Genomic DNA, 16,369 nt, shown 5'->3' with positions numbered 1-16,369 from the left:
GTTGCTCAAGTGCACATAGCAAGTAACTAACAGAGCCTGGATTTGACTTCCAAGTATGTGCAATTAATGGTTCTGAATCTTGAGGTTAACGAACTTTCCTCGCACCAGACCTAGGAGGCATTCATTCCATAAATACATATTGAGGGCTGATCATGGAGCAGGCCCAAATCCCCGCAGAACCTACACCCCAAACCTCAAAGGTCAGTCCTGTCATTATTCCATTTTAGAAGAGAGGGAACTGGGGTTTGTAATGATAAAGGAGCTACCTGAGCTTACCCAGTGAGCAAACGGCAGGCTGGGCTTCAAATCTAGCTCTTCCTGGCCCCAGAGCCCCTGGGCTTGAACTTTTGAAGGCAGGGAGCACCGTGGAAGGTTTTCATGAGAAGGTGTAACATGTTCGTACCAGGAATATCTGCCCCCTTCCTACTCACCCTTCTCCCTACCTTGCCTTTCAAGGTTTTGTTTTGCCCCCTCATCCCCAGGACTGGGAGCCTCTGATGGCTTCTTTTCCCCACTGACTCAACAATCCAATCAAAATTGATTTATTGGTGTCCATGACTGGCCATTGGGAATAAGGGAACCAACAGCCCTGACCTCAGCTGATCACCATCCAGTGATAAAAGCAGCAAAGAGGGGCGCCTGGGTGGCTCAGTGGATTAAGCCGCTGCCTTCGGCTCAGGTCATGATCTCAGGGTCCTGGGATCGAGCCCCGCATCGGGCTCTCTGCTCCGCGGGGAGCCTGCTTCCTCCTCTCTCTCTCTGTCTGCCTACTTGTGATCTCTCTCTCTGTCAAATAAATAAATAAAATCTTTAAAAAAAAAAAAAAAAAAAAAAAAGCAGCAAAGAGAGGAACTGGGGAGGAGGGACAGCAGAAGAGAGAAGCCAGAGCTCACCCAGGCCAAGAGCATGTGGTGGAGTGAGGGGCAAAAGGGGGGTTTGGCCAGCAGCCCGTGAGGCAGGTAGGGGGTTCCACAGAGGGAAGCAGCCCACTATTCAGCCTGGAGCTGGCAGTTCTCCTCCTGGCACCACCCCTCCCCCAACACTCTGTGGAGCAGGCAGGAAACCAGGGCCTGGGCCAGGGTGGTTTCTAATCCTAGTCATCAGTTTCCCTGGGCTTAAGTGGGTGTCAGGGCCTGGTCAGATGGTGGGCAATCCTGAAGGAAGCCATCAACCCCAACCGTCCCCCTCAGTAAACACCCAGTCCAGGGGAAAGCAATGGGACCACTGAGCAAATGGAGCCTCAAGGCCAGTCCCTGACTCCTTGACTCGGTTGTCCCCTGGACACTCCACACAGCAGTCCTTGAACCCCTGCCAGTGGCACAAGAACCCAGAAACAGCCTACCCCCCTTACAGCAACCCTCTGGACCCCTCTAAATGAGCTAAAGACGCTGAAAGTCCACTTTCTTCTCAAGAAGAGTCTCACCACCTTAGCCTCTGATGGCCCCGGCGCCCCCAGGAGCTCAGCTCTGCACTGGGTGTGGCAGGGCAAGCTATCTCAAGAGCTCACAGGGTTGGGGGGGGTGGGAGGAGTGGAGAAGGAGCTACTGGAATCTGAAGGAATCTGACCAGTTCCCTCCTGCCTACAGGTATTGTTGCCCTGGGCGGAGCTGTTGGGTTTAAAGAGCTGGAACCCACCTGGGCTGAACCCAGCCCCACCAGCCTCTCCAGATCTACACCCGGCTCTCAGGTGAGCAAGTGTCTGGCTAGGACTTCAGGGCTGCTGGGTGGAAGGGTGGCAGAAGAAGGGTGAGGGTGGAGGGGGGTACCGTCTGAGGAAGGGGTGGTGGGTGCTCGGGTATTCTCAGTAATAGGGTGCATGTTTGAGGGTTTTGAGCATCAGAGGCCGTTGGCTCTGTGACCATTGTCATACAGAGAGAAGAATAGGGGTGAGAGGAAACAGGAGCCCGCCTTTGGCTAAGGAATCCCAGGGTGGTGAGAAGGGTGAGTCCAAAGGAGGGCCGGCTTCAGAGACTGCTAAAAGTCAACATACTTCCACATTCAGAAGCTGGACATTACTAGTCCCTCCCATCTAGGGCAAAAGGACCTATGTATGTATGTATGTATGTATGTATCTATTTATATATCAACAAGCGATTCATGAATCAGGCAGCATCCCATTTAGCAAGTATGAAGGACTGTATATTTCTTTACTGTAACACGTTTCATTACTTACTGTGTGCTAGACATTATTCTTGGGCTTCACATAGAGTAATGCATTTAATTCGATCATAACTGTATGCAGTTGCTATTGATTGTCCTCATTTTACAAGACAGTGAAGCACCGAGAGGTGAAGCCAGCCACTGAGTCACACAGCTGTTAGGTGGGTTTGAGGGGATTAGAGTTCCAGCCGGTTGGGCCCATAAGAATGGGGGCTTCAGTTTGTAACAGCTGACAGTCCCTAAGCTTGCCTGCAGCTAACAACCTGCAGAAAGCTGGAAGGGGTCTTATCTTGAGGAAACAGCCACCCTAGGAACTAGTACTTAGGGACATGGATGGTTCCCACCCCGGGGGGGGAAGAAAGGAGCAATGTTCCTTCCACCCACCAGGCAGTTTCCTGCTGTGGGATTTGGGGCTGCCTTGGAGCAGGATCCCTGGGTGCGGCTGGAGTGGGAGGCCCTCACATACTTCCACTACCACCTTTCGCCTCCTCAGCTGCCTGTTTCTCTGCGGCTCAGCCGGGGTGTGCTCACCCTTTGCAGAGACTATCTTGGAATTCATCCTGATATCGCCGGAGGCCCAGACCTTTGGGAACAATAGCTCAGGGTACCTAGCCTTTTGAGTGGGGGTAAGGAACCAAAGCCTGCGTTAGAACAGTAGCCCTGCTCCTCTGACCTAGGTTCAGGCTTCTGATTAAAGACTTTAACAAAGAATTTAACAAATCACTTACTAGGTGTGAGCATTGTTCGAAGTTCTTAACTAGTATTAAGTCAATCCAGGTAACTCCACTGGGCATTTACTATTATCATCTCTAGATGAGGAAACAGAAATCAGTAACTTTCCCAAGCCCACCTCATAAACTAAGTGCACCCTTGGGATCTGTGCCCTGGCTCTGTGTCCCAGGCACTGTGAATCTGGGGCAGGTCCTGGCTATCTGACCCCAGCCTGCCCCCTCCCCTGCAGCCCTGCTCTGCAGCCATATCATGAACAGAGTGACCCGGGGCCTTCTCCTCACACTGGCAGGTGAGTCCTCCCAGAAATGAACCTGCTACCACTCACGCTCCCTACAAGGCAGTGAAAACCAGGGCAGCATCTCCCAAAGGGGGCCTGATGTTGAACAAATGTTTTTTCATTTAAACTGTCCATTTAAAGAGTGACACTAAGGAGATAATAGTACAGGGAGGAAGTGGATATTGCAAAAATTGTCCTAAATAATTGAATGTTGGAAAACAGTAACCATCTGTTGGCATAAAGAGAGAAGCATTCCCTGTTCCCTGTAGGGTATTAGCCAGGATCTCTGTAGGAAGCTGCTCAGGAGAGGGTAAAAAGATACCAACACAGCATGCATTTCAGATGCAAGAAATAGCAGGAAGCCTGAGAAATGGCAGGAAGGGCTGGGGGGTGGGGGGACCGGCTATGGGGTGAAAGACAAAATCCCAGGACTATCTGGGGCTGAGGAAGGTGTGAGGGTGTTTTCCCCCGCCCACCCAGGAGGCTGGTCTGGGCTGAGGACATGCCTGCTGCTTCCTTTTGAGACCAGTGTCATGAATTAATACCTGATCCCTCCTTTTCCCACCCAGGCCTGCCTGCCTTAGAAGCCAATGACCTGGTTGGTGAGTGAGGGCCCAGACTGCCCTGCTCGCACTGCCCCACATTTTCCCTCTAAGACCTCACATCCGGGTTCTGGTCCTTATTGTTTTTTCCCCCCCTTTCCTGCAGATAAAGACAGTCCCTTCTACTATGGTAAGAGCTGATCTCCCTCATCCCCCACCCCTGCCTTTGCCTATCCTGGACCTCTTTGCTAGAGCTTGCTGAGGGCTAATGAGGAAAGGGGCAGCATGGAGCTGGACTGGGGATTACAGAGTCGGCATGGTCTATGAAAAGAGCGAGAGGGCAATATGCAGCATGGGCTTTGGAAGAACTTCATTCCAGCAAGGAGGGAAGGTACCCACAGGATATTTAGGAAGATTTCTGGGGAAGGGTCTGGAGGCTTTCGAGCCCCCAGGCATCTCACCTCATCTTCCACTCTCTCACTTGCCTTCCCCAGCATGGTCTCCTTGTTGCCCGACAGCCCGCAGCAGCTTTCCTCCTCCTCTGTCCGCCACTGTCCTCCGGTGTTCCTACACACTCTTCCTCTCCCTCCAGCCTCAGCACAAATGCCTCCTTTCAGAAAAGACTTCCTTGATCAAAAAGGCTTCCAACTCCCTTCTTTTTCTGTGCTCTTCTGCTTATTTTTTCTTCCTCATGCTGTTCCCAGATGTCATACCCCTATCTATTTACTGGCTTGTCTTTCCTGTTGCCTGAAATGGAAGTGCAAATGCACGAGCAGGGGATAAGCAGGTGATGAGATATGTGTTTTGAATGAGTGAGTGGAGTGGAGCTGGGCTTGTGCCAGCTCGCTCTCTGCTCCCCCAGACTGGGAAAGCCTGCAGCTGGGCGGCATGATTTTTGGAGGGCTCCTGTGCATCGCTGGAATCTTGATAGCCCTGAGTGAGTGGTGGGGCTGCTGGGCCGGGCACGGCGGAGGGTGTGAAGTGGCCCAGGTGCCCCAGGTTCTTTGCACCTACCAGCTCTTCCTCTCACAGGTGGAAAATGCAAATGCAAGTACAATCAGAAGCACAGGTGAGACAGGGCCCCTATTGTATGCCATGGGAGCAGAGCACACCTCTTCCTGGGGGATAAAGGACAGAGGGTCTGGGAATGCTAATTTGATGTGCTCCTTTCTCAGCCCCTTACCTGAGAAAGCCATTCCACTCATCACTCCAGGTAAGACGGGCTTCTTTGGTGTCTTTGAGAAGCTTCTGGGCACTCAGGCAGGGTGGCCATAGTATTTGACCGTTATCAAATGCCTTGTGTAAGGCTGGCCTTGTCAGCCCAGCCTGGGGGTTTCTGGAGGCTGAGGGGGTTGTCTTTGTAGTGACCATGTCACAAGGACCTGACTCCCATTCTCTCTTCAGGATCTGCCAGTACCTGCTGAGCACAGGACCAGATTCATGGCACTCTTGGTACCGGCTCCGATGCTGTTCCTTCCCCACCTAGGGGGCCTACGCTCCATGATGGCCTTTTCCCCCCAGGGTGGGCCCTTAGGCACCCTTCTGATCAGAAGGCTGTCCAAAGCTTATTTCTAAATTAAACTGTCTCACCCCTCCCTCCAGTGTGTGAGTGGGTCCCTTTGTGGGTCTGATCCCAGGGATGGACAGACTGGGCAGGGACTCTGACATCTTGCTCAGAAATGCTCAGGCCCTCAGTGGCTGGTGGGGAGGGGGTCCTGTGGATTGCTGTTGCTTCTTACAACCACATGTCTGTCCTGAGGCCTACTCCCAGCATGCCCCCAACTTTGAAAACCTGATCATTGGTTTTCTGCCCCCTTGCCTCATCCATGCACTGTGCAAAATACCTCAATGTTATATCAAAGGAACTTACAATTTATGTACCTTGCCTAGAGACCCTAGAAGTCCCCGTGAGCCAGGTACCCATGACATTCTCTAACCCAGAATGATCCCCAGGGGCTCATCCTCCATGAAGACACCACCTCACTCAGTGAATGCTGTCGTTCACACAGCTCAGGAAACGAAGCAATTCCTTCGTTGACCCACTCCAGTAAAACCCTATATAACCCTCAGACAAACCCAAGGGCTCTCTGCCTACCCTAGATAATATCCTATTGGACCCTAATATGAGCCACATCTCAAGAAGCCCTGCATCTTAGAACCAAAGACCAACCATACAAATCTAGGTTCCCCAGTATGTCCAAAGTCCACTCCCAGAACACCTCACTTGAGAGATCCCTACATGTATGGGGTTGGGCTGGGGAAATGCCTCTCCCATCTCATCAGCCTGTCTGTCCTGCAGCCCTATCCTTCATGCCAACCTCCATAGTCCAGAACAGAAGGAGCTAAGGTGCCCTCACTCCAGCCCCTGCTCCCAACATCGGTCCTAGGGTGGAAGCAGACTGAAGCAGCAGAGATCTCCCCTGTCCCTTCCAGATGGTGGTGCACAGTCTGGGGTGCACCAGATCTGGAGTGATGGACAGCCATGTTGGTGCAACTTCGTATATCTTGGTGTTGCTTCAGGCCAGCTCTCTAATGGTGCACTGCTCCAGATCCTCGCTCCACTTCTCAGGGTGGGGCCATGTCCTGGAAATTATCTTGTGTCCTAGACTTCAGGACCCTGACTTGCAGACTTGGGTTAGAACACCAGAGTAGGGGAGTCTGAAAGCTGAACCCTTCCTCCTGGTTGGCAGCCCATCCAGAAGATTCACAGATCTGCTTAGGGTTCCTTGAAACAGGACACATAAGGAGGTAGAGGTGTGGGAGTGTTCCAAGGCGGGACATGAGCTGCCGCAGGAAGTCCAGGAACCTGAGTGAGACCGGAGACACCTGTCTAATGGAAGACCGAAGGTGACAGGGAGCCAAGCTCATCACCCAGCAGGACCAATCCTATAAGGCCCTTAAAGCCCAAGGATTCTGAGACGGGGGACCCTGTGAAGAAAATAAGTGTGTTTCAGCAGCTGGCGTGCATGGGCAGCAATGGGTGACGTGATCGGGCTAAGAGGTGACCTCTGAGCTGAATCCTTGAAGGTGAATGATCAGAGGAACCAGCCGCACAGACATCTTTCCTGGTAGAGAGACTAGCACTTGCAATCGGCCTTTGGAGGACCAGAGAAAAGCCAGTGTGAGTGGAACTCGGCGAGGAGATCAAAGAGGAGGCAGGTGCGGTCACTGCAGGGAGAACCACTACCCCCTCCTGAGCTGGGAATTGGGGGACCCTGGAGCCCCAGGGGAAGTCGGAGCAGGAAGAAGGCAGGAGAGCACCAGGTGCGGGGAGCCCAACATAGGGGAGCAGCCAGAAGTGGCTTCCAAGCTAGCTTTTCCATCCGGGGAAGTGGGGTGCCTGACCCTCTCCTCCTTGGGCAGGGGAGGACGCTGGTGTGAGTGGATTGCAACTGTGAAGTAAAAATAAGCTCCACTTAGGAAAGCGAAGTCTGTGGCCCTTCGTTCGTGGGGCTGGCGTGGCAGAGACTGAAGTGACATTGTCAGAATGCCACCTTCTTGGGGCGCCTGGGTGGCTCAGTGGGTTAAGCCTCTGCCTTCAGCCCAGGTCATGATCTCAGGGTCCTGGGATCAAGCCCCACATCAGGCTCTCTGCTCAGCAGGGAGCCTGCTTCCTCCTCTCACTCTGCTGTCTCTCTGCCTACTTGTGATCTCTGTCAAATAAATAAAATCTTTAAAAAAAAACAAAAAAGAAGAACGCCACCTTCTGAGTGACTGAAAACTGCTTTTTTTTTTTTTTTAAAGTTGATTTATTTAAGTAATCTCAGAAACCCATGGCGGGGCTGGAACTCACCCGGAGATCGAGAACAGCATGATCTACCCACTGAGCCAGCCAGGCGCAGGGGACCTGAGCCACTTTGGCCCGAGATTCCGCGATTCCAACCTGGGAGCCCCCTCTGGTAGAGGGTTTCCAGACACAACCTTCCACATCCCTCTGAACGGTTTCGTTCCCTGGCTCCACTTCGCAGTCCCCATCCTCCTGTATCTTCAGCCTGCCAAACACGGCTTTATTCCAATTTCGTCTGAACAAATTGTACAGTTCCCTCCTGTAAGCAACCACTCTGGGGTGAAGGACCCCATGAGCCCTACACCCCCAATATGTGGGACTCCCTCATTGCCCAGCATCAGTGAGCCTGACTTGTCCAATTACAGGCTGGTACCTAGTAGGTTAGGCTGATTCTGCCTGTCCAAGCCTGGGGCAAGGGGCTCTCGGAGGTCGTCTTGGGTCTGGGTTAACACAGGTGAAAGTCAGGGAATGTGACGGGAGGTGGGGGGGCACCATGCAGGTTGGAGTCCATGTTAGCCTGTGAGTTTGGCAACTGGGCTCTGGAGTTGGGCTGCTGATTCCCGAGAAAAACGAGCCCTTCCCCCACTCCCTTCCTTACCCTCCATTTCAACCACCACCTCTCTGGCAGAGAGAGGGAAAAGTAGCCATAGGATGAGAGGAGTCTCTGCCCAGGCTTCTCTGTGTGGAAGAGTCCCCTTCCCTGGACCTATTTCTCCTTGGAGGAGCATGGCTTTAGTCATAATTCCCTCCTTTTGTTTTCTTCTCCCAGAGGAGGGGTTGCCCGGGAAAGAATACAAGTAAGCAAAGGGTAATTTCTACTTAATTGAAGACTTAATATGTGAAGGTCACTGTTACAAACACTTCATATTAACTCAATTTTCCCAGCAGCTTATGAGACGGGAACTTGTATTAGTCCACCTACACACAGGAGGAGACCAAGGTTCTCAGAGGTCTTACAGGCCATCTCGCTCCTAAGCTGTTTCTGGAGGACTGGGCTACTCTGCCTTTCTGGTGTCACTGTCTGAGAAAGAACCCAGTGACTGTGCCTGCTTGGGGACTATCTATATCCCTTCCCCTTTGTGTATGTGTATGTATGTAAGTGCGTGTGTATATATTTTTTTATGTAAACTCTATGCCCAATGTGGTGCTTGAACTCACGACCTGGAGATCAAGAGTTGCATGCTCCAGTTGCCTGCCTAGCTCAGTTGGAAGAGCATGAGAACCTTGATCTAGAATTTGTGAGTTTGAGCCCCAGGTTGGGTATAGAGATTACTTAAATAAATAAACAAAACAAACAAAAAAACAGTTTATGCTCTACCCAGTGAGCCAGTCAGACACCCCTTACCCATTTTTAAATTTAAATAATCTTTTTTAAAAAGATTTATTTATTTATTTTAGGGAGAGAAAGAGAGCAAGTGGGCACAAGAGGGAGGGACAGAGGGAGAGAACCTTCAAAGAGACTCTCTGCTGAAAGTGGAGGCCAACTTGGACTCAATCCCATGACCCATGAGATCATGACCCAAGCCCGAAGAGTCTGACACTTAGCCAACTAAGCCAACCAGGCACCCTGTCTTTTTTTTTTCTAAAGATGTTTTAAAGATGTTTCTAAACATTTTTCATGCTTATTACAGGAAAGTTGAACATTACAGAGATATCTCACTTAGGTAAATCAGTTTTTTTATTATTATTTTTTAAAGATTTTATTTATCCAATAGAGAGAGAGGGATCACAAGAAGGCAGACAGGCAGGCAGAGAGAGAGGGGGAAGCAGGCTCCCAGCTGAGCAGAGAGCCCAACGCGGGTCAATCCCAGGACCCTGAGACCACGACCCAAGCCGAAGGCAGAGGCTTAACCCACTGAGCCACCCAGGGGCCCTGGTAAATCAGTTTTTAACCCAGCACTCAGAAATAATCAAGGTAAAAAAGCTTGATGTAATATTCTATAGCTGTTATATATTAATATTATTTCATGTATATAGTATTTATATATATATGTGTATATGTGTGCATATATATATAGTATAATATATAGATACAGGATTCTGTATTTCTCTGGAGATCCAGCCAGGTTGTTGTTAACATCAATCGGTAGTTCATTACTTTGTACTGCTGAGTAGTCCTCTGAGAGCTTTTTAAAAAAGGGCCTACTAAAGAAAAAGTTCTAAGTTTTATTCTAAAACTTGTGGCTTAAACATTATAATCTCTGTTTCCTGGAAGGTAGTAGCATCTTACCCTCCTTTTTTTTTTTCAGGTTTTATTTTTAAGTCACCTCTACACCTAATGTGGGGCTTTTTTTTTTTAGGTTTTATTTTTAAGTCACCTCTACACCTAACGTAGCCCTGAGATCGAGAGTCACATGCTCCACTGACTGAGCCAGCCAGGCACCCCTTACCTTCAATCTTTGTGTAAAATACCATAGAACCCAGGGTAAGAAGGGCTAACAGGGAACACATGGAGCATGCCCGGAGGCATATGGGTGGATTACTGGGTAGGTCCTATGCCCGGCTCTGTAGAGGGATTTATTACTCAAGTTTCAGCCCAGCCATCAGAGGAATATTCTTAAGGCAAGATCAGATCAACTCTGCTCCAAATAAACAGAGATACCCTATTTATCTTACAGAAAAATCCCCTTAACACGGCCGGCCGATGGGCCCTACTTCTGACTGCAGGCCCTACCAACATTCCATCTTCACCCACTCTCCTCTCCTGCACTTGCCCAGCTCCTAGGTGTTGTTTGAACACAGCACAGGGTCCGGCCTCAGCCTTGAGGCACTGCACTCCCTTCCCTGTGCTGGCCCTTGTCCCGATTCCCCAGCATCCCTGCATTACCAGTTCCCTTCCTCCAGGGCCTTGTCAGGGAGCCTCCTGGCCACACTAAAACTGCAGCACGTTTGTCCTCATCACTGTTCGCTGCTGCTTCTTTGTATTCAGTCCTAATTCTCATACTATTGACGTTTTATTGATTTGTTAACGGTCTCCTACCCCGACCAGAATGTACATTCAAATTGGTGCCTACAGAATTTCCTGAGTTTGATTCACAGATTTGGCTCTTCTTGAATTGCCATTTTATGGTTTCTATTGAGTACATATTGACCATTTTGAGCTTTTTGTGTTCACAGTGTAATTTTAAAAAATCTGGCTGCATTCCTGTCCTCATCCCTTCATAGATGATAATAGCACATGGGTCTTACAGTGATCCTATGCCTCCGATATATGTACGCAGTACCTGTACCCAATCAAAAATATCCAGGCTTAAAAGACAACCTGACACCAGACAACATAAACACAGAGAAAGAAGATGCAGAGATATTGGAGTGATCAGACCAATACTTGAAACTGTAACTAATATGTTCAAGGAATGAGATGATATGTGGAGATTCTCAGAAGAAAACTCAGTGTATGCATTGTGGGTTAAGCCATATACTTGAAAAAGATATGTTCAAGTTTTAACCCCCGGTACCTGGGACTATGACCCTATTTGGAAATAGGGCTTCTGCAGCTATAATCATTTTAAGATGGGGTCATACTGGATTAGGTTGAGTCCTAATTCAATGACTGGTGTCCTTACAAAAAGAAGAAAATTTGGACACAGCTAGAATGCCATGTGACAACAGAGACACAGAGATGGGAATGATGCAGCTAACAAGCCAAGGACACCAAATTTGCTGGCAACCATGGAAGCTAGAAAGAGGCATGGAAGGATTCTTCCAGAGGGAGCATGGCCTTGTCAACATCTTGATTTTGATTTCTCACCTCCAGGACTATGAAAAAATCAAAGTGTTTGCACTGTGCAAAACAAACAAACAAAAAAACCAAGTGGAAATTTTAGAACTATGGCAGTTTTTTTTTTTTTAAGTTTATTTACAACCTCTAGACTCAACGTGGGCTCGAACTCATAACCCTGAGATCAAGAGTTGCACGCTCCATCGACTGAGCCAGCCTGGTGCCCTAACAGTCAGTATTTTGAGGGAGAAATAATGAAACCTTTCTCTCTGAAACTGGTAATAAGACAAGGATGTCATCTAACCCCAATTTTGCTCAGTGTCACATTTTTTTTTCGGCACTGTGGTTCTAATGATAAAAAACAAACTTAGATCTAAGAGCAGGCAACAAGGAAAGAAAAGAATAAAGTATACAAGGATTATAAGGAAATCCAACATGGGTGCCTGGGTGGCTCAGTGGGTTAAGCCTCTGCCTTGGGCTCAGGTCACAATCTCAGGGTCCTGGGATGGAGCTTGAATCAGGTTCTCTGCTCAGCAGGGAGTCCACTCCCCCCCCCCCACGCCTGCCTCTCTGCCTACTTGTGATCTCTCTCTCTCTGTCAAATAAATAAATAGAATTTTTAATTAAAAAAAAAAAAAAGAAAGAGGGGCACCTGGGTGGCTCATGAGGTGGGTTAAAAGCCTCTGCCTTCAGCTCAGGTCATGATCCCAGGGTCCTGGAATCGAGCCCCATATCAGGCTCTCTGCTCAGGAGGGAGCCTGCTTCTCTTTCTCTCTCTCTGCCTGCCTCTCTGCCTACCTGTGATCTCCTCGTCTATAAATAAATAAAATATTAAAAAAAAAAAAGAAATCAACAAAACTATCAGTATTTGCAAACAGCATGTTTTATGTAGAAAACCTACATTTAAATTAGCATAGATAAGTGAGTTAAGCAAATTTAGCAGGCCACAATATAAAAAGGCACAGTATCTCAGGACATTGTGTAGCTCAGTTGGTTAAGCGTCTAACTCTTGATTTTTGTTCAGATCATGATCCCAGGGTTGTGCAGTTCGGCCCTATGCCAGGCCCCACGCTCAGTGGGCAGTCTGCTTGAGATTTTCTCACCCTCTCCTCCTGCCCTCCACCCCCACACTCACTCTCTAAAATAAAAATTTGTTTTAAATTTATAGTATTTCTTGGGGCACCTGGCTGGCTGTCTCAGTTGGTACAGCATGCAACTCGTGATCTTAGGGTCCTGAATTCAAATACCACATGGGAGCAGAGTTTACTTTAAAAACAATCCAGGGGGGCCTGGATGGCTCAGTCATTAAGCTTCTGCCTTCAGCTCAGATAATGATCCCAAGGGCCCTAGGATCGAGCCCCGCATCAGGCTCCTTCCTTGGCGGGAAGCCTGTTTCTCCCTCTCCCCCACGCCCCCGCCCTCACTGTATCTGTCAAATAAGTAAAATCTTAAAAAGAAAAAAAAAAATAGTATTTTTTTAAAAAATCCTAGCAACAAATTCTCAGCAAATCGAATCAAAGACACCATGTAGAATATAATAAAATACCTGGAAACAAATCTCATATAATACATGCAAGGATTTTTATACAAAAACTAAGAACAAAACTGAGATGCTTTAAGAGCCTTATGACTTGCACCTGCCAACATCCCAGAGGATGGGTGATATTAGTGCTCAGCAGCTCCAGGAGTTGCTTTTTCACTAGTAAATTTTCACTAGTAAAATTTACTTTTCACCAAGTAAATAGCCCTATGATGCAGGAGACATGGCCTTCATTCATAATACTCAGGGTCTAAGCTGTGACTGTTCACTGAGACTTGTCAGAGACACCACACAAAACCATTTGTGATCACAAGACACCTCCATGACAGGGTCTACTCTGTTCTTCGTGGCAGATGGCAGGGCAGCTTGTGGAACCCCTGCAGCCTTCTGGTCACCTAATGGTTAGACAGGAGCAGTATTTTCATGTGTAAAATAAGCTTTCTCCAAAATCCAAAATGCCTTACCAAAAATTCTGCCTCTTAGTGATGCAGTTATCTTGACATTTACTTTGGAGGAAAATGTCCCAGTTCTGCCCAAGACAAAGACTGGTAAACATTTCCTATAAAGGCTGATCGTACATACATGAAGGTAATGTTAGGCTTTGTGGGGCACAAGATCTCTGATGAAACTACCCATCTCTCTGCCAGTGTAGCACAAGAGTAGACACCAGACAAAACGAATGGGCATGGCTCTGTACTAAGAAAACATTTACAAAAAACAGGCAGCAGGCCAGATTTGGCCCTAGGGCCTAGTTTGCCCATCCTTGCCCAAGATTATTAGACCCTAAAAACTTCCCTGATGTGGCAGAGGCCTGAATTCTTACTCCCTCTGGCACACACATTTCCTTCTAAGGCATCCAGAGTACTCACTGCTTTCTCCCCCACAAACCCAATGAGGTCATTAATACAGTGGATCACGGCGAGATGATCAGTCTCTTCAGCCTCTACTGTTACACACAGCAGGAGAGTTACCAGAGCCCTGGAAAAGACAGGGAATGTGTTCTAATATCCATGTTATGAGAAGGTACAATCTCCTCCTTGATGCTGATTGAGGAGAATGTATTCACCAGGTCAGGAGCTTCTCAAGTGCTGGAGACTTCTATAACTGGCAAGGGCACCACATTAAGCACTGAGCTGTGGGAGGCAATTACTAGGTTAAGGTCCTGGTCATCGGCTATCCTCTGCCAGAATTCAACTGATGTTCACCGAGATCAGACAAGCAAATTAAAAGGGCATTTGCAGGGTGCCTGGGTGGTTCAGTTGTTAAGCGTCTGCCTTTGGTTCAGGTCATGATCCCAGGGTCCTAGGACTGAGCTCTGAAATCGGGCTCCCGGCTCTGTGGGAAGCCTGCTTCTCCTTCTCCCACTCCCCCTGCTTGTTTCCTCTCAGTTCTCTGTAAAATAAGTATGATCTTTTTTTAAAAAAAATTTTTTAAAAGGGCATTCAGTTGCCTTTTTAGTCTATGAGCATGACCCAAACCTCAGACGTGGCACTTCTCCTTATTCAGGTCTTGAATGTGAACGCCATTTGAGAGGCCAAGAGGACTTGGCCTTTCCTACCATTATGGCTCTTCACATGCCAAGGATCATGTGTGGGGGTGGGGTGGGTGTTCTGTCAATTGCCTAGTGCTTCTTCCTAATTCACCCAGCGAGATAACCTAAAGGGTCTGCAAACCTATCCTGACCTACAGGGAGATGAACTTGGCCTGGGGACCCATTTGACACCTAGCCTTCTCATGTTCCCACTCTAAGACAGAAAATTCTGATTTTCAATTAGCTTTCTGCTCATAGAGTGTAACAGTTGGGAGAAGCTGAGACCTTGCTGCTGTGCCATGTGGCCCCTGGGCAGACAGAAGTGAAACCCTTATACTGCCTTTTGGGCTTTGCCACTACCCAGTCTCTGCTTTTGTCATCATTTCATCCCCTATATTCTTGTACTGCCAACCATGGCTGAGAATTCCATTAAACTTAAAATGCCGGTGCACATCACTAGCACATTCCTTTATCAAATTAGAAGCATCCTTGGGTCCTTCAACAGGAACTTGAAGTAATCACTATACTCAACATGAGGCTCAAACTCACAACCCCAAGATCAAGGGATACATGCTCTTCTAAGCCCACCATGCGTTCCTCCACAAACATTTTTAGCTAGTTTCTCCCACCTCATATGCAAAACCCCACCATGCCCACTTGAGTCTGATTATCCCTTTCTCAATAGCCAACATTCCTCCCTCCTGTAGGTCAGTTTCAAGAGTTCACTTCAGCAAATGATGATGGGCTCCCCAAGCATTTTATTCAGAATTTTAATCTGAGTCCCAAGAGGTACCCATTACCAATCATTTTACACTCAACTCTCTGCTCCACCTCTCCAGAATACCCTGGGGTGCCAGGAGTCCTGTCCACACATATCAAGCCCTGAAGCTTTTTGGTAGCATGTTTCCTTCCGTAGTGGGGCATCTCCCTTCTGTGTCATGCTAAGTCCTGACATTAGTTTTCTGGAACATAAAAATCAAGTTTTCTTGAAGGTGCTAGATAGTGAGCATTTTAGGTTTTGCAGGCAGAGGCATATTTGAAATTTCCAGTATTTTTTACTTATGAAACTCAGTATATAATGTTTTACAGTGCAATTCTACTGGTAAGAATTGAATTCATTTGGGGAGTTTTCTTTGGGGTCCCCAGACATTAAATCAACTCATCTGTAAAAACCATGCTTATGTCACAGATCATGTGAGAACAGGTAGTCTGGGTTTGATGGGTGGTCTACCAATCCATTTTAGAAACAGTACCTGGAGGAGACTTTGATGAGGTAGACATTATCTCATGAATCATCTACCACAGGTGAGGCCTCCGCATAGTCTCACTTCCAGGAGGGAGCCACTGCTGCTAGCCCAGCAATTTCAGATAATATAGCACATTCCTCTGGATATCCCATACCAGGTTCTTGAAACCCACTCATCTGGACCCTAAACCTAGAAAGGGAGGTAGGGAGGTTTTAAGGGGGTGAATGTATTCCTTAAACTTCACACTATCTTACATCTTGGTCTCTCATGGTATCTTACCAGGACAAGTTTCCTAAGCACCCAGGTGCTCTACCTGGGTTTCTCTGGGTATTCACAACCCAGGCCTTTACTTCCCTCCAGAGGACTGCTGTTGGGAGACCAGGGGACATGGTGGACGAGTGGGATGGGTGGAGACGCTGTGAACATGGCTTAAACCAGGTGTGTGATCTGTGCTTCCCTAAAATTCTTGTATTATCTAGTCTTCGCAGTGGATTTTTTCTAGTTCAGACTGTGTCCAAGCACCTCTAGCATTCCTGGGCACTGAAACTGCCATTATCTCAGGCCATCTGAGTCTGCAGAACACTGGTGGGAAAGATGGGCAGGTAAGGAGGTTCTGTGAAGCCATAGGAGGCTCAGCAAGACTGGGTAAGACTCTAGCCTACATAAATGTTTTAACAGATTCTTCTGGGCTTAACCAACAGAGGACTGATCCTTTGAAATGGTATCAGAGGGAGATCTAGAAGTGGTGTATAGTTAGGGTATCTGGGCTACATTCTAGTTATTAAAGGTAAGTAGGGGTGGGGAAATCACCAATAGTACCCTTCTCAAGCGG

At 48.1% G+C, this 16,369-nt stretch overlaps 1 protein-coding gene across 3 annotated transcripts; it reads left to right on the top strand.

Moving 5' to 3' along the window:
• The first annotated feature begins 1,579 nt into the window (after positions 1-1,579).
• FXYD4 (FXYD domain containing ion transport regulator 4) lies at positions 1,580-5,308 on the top strand. 3 transcript variants are annotated; one of them, XM_046027397.1, is made up of 9 exons: positions 1,580-1,687; positions 2,270-2,321; positions 3,122-3,181; positions 3,739-3,771; positions 3,878-3,901; positions 4,574-4,648; positions 4,744-4,780; positions 4,887-4,924; positions 5,116-5,308. In XM_046027397.1, the coding sequence occupies exons 3-9, from the start codon at positions 3,142-3,144 to the stop codon at positions 5,133-5,135; spliced, it is 267 nt and encodes an 88-aa protein (XP_045883353.1). In that variant the 5' UTR covers positions 1,580-1,687; positions 2,270-2,321; positions 3,122-3,141; the 3' UTR covers positions 5,136-5,308. The 3 variants fall into 3 exon arrangements, with proteins under 3 accessions (XP_045883353.1, XP_045883354.1, XP_045883355.1); XM_046027398.1 differs by lacking the exon at positions 2,270-2,321; XM_046027399.1 differs by lacking the exons at positions 1,580-1,687; positions 2,270-2,321 and adding an exon at positions 2,661-2,786.
• The last annotated feature ends 11,061 nt before the right edge of the window (positions 5,309-16,369 follow it).

This window comes from Meles meles, chromosome 13, assembly GCF_922984935.1.
Source record: "Meles meles chromosome 13, mMelMel3.1 paternal haplotype, whole genome shotgun sequence".
NCBI classification, from domain to species: Eukaryota; Metazoa; Chordata; class Mammalia; order Carnivora; family Mustelidae; genus Meles; species Meles meles.
Note: the sequence above shows the minus strand (reverse complement) of the source record. Positions and strands in the feature narration are given on the sequence as shown.

What these genes read in the sequence shown, in the direction of transcription:
- FXYD4 (XM_046027398.1), top strand. Translation starts at nt 3,142, where the DNA reads ATGAACAGAGTGACCCGGGGCCTTCTCCTCACACTGGCAG. An exon ending in AGACAGTCCCTTCTACTATG is followed by an intron (nt 3,902 to 4,573) that starts GTAAGAGCTGAT and finishes CTGCTCCCCCAG; the next exon opens with ACTGGGAAAGCCTGCAGCTG. An exon ending in AAGTACAATCAGAAGCACAG is followed by an intron (nt 4,781 to 4,886) that starts GTGAGACAGGGC and finishes CTCCTTTCTCAG; the next exon opens with CCCCTTACCTGAGAAAGCCA.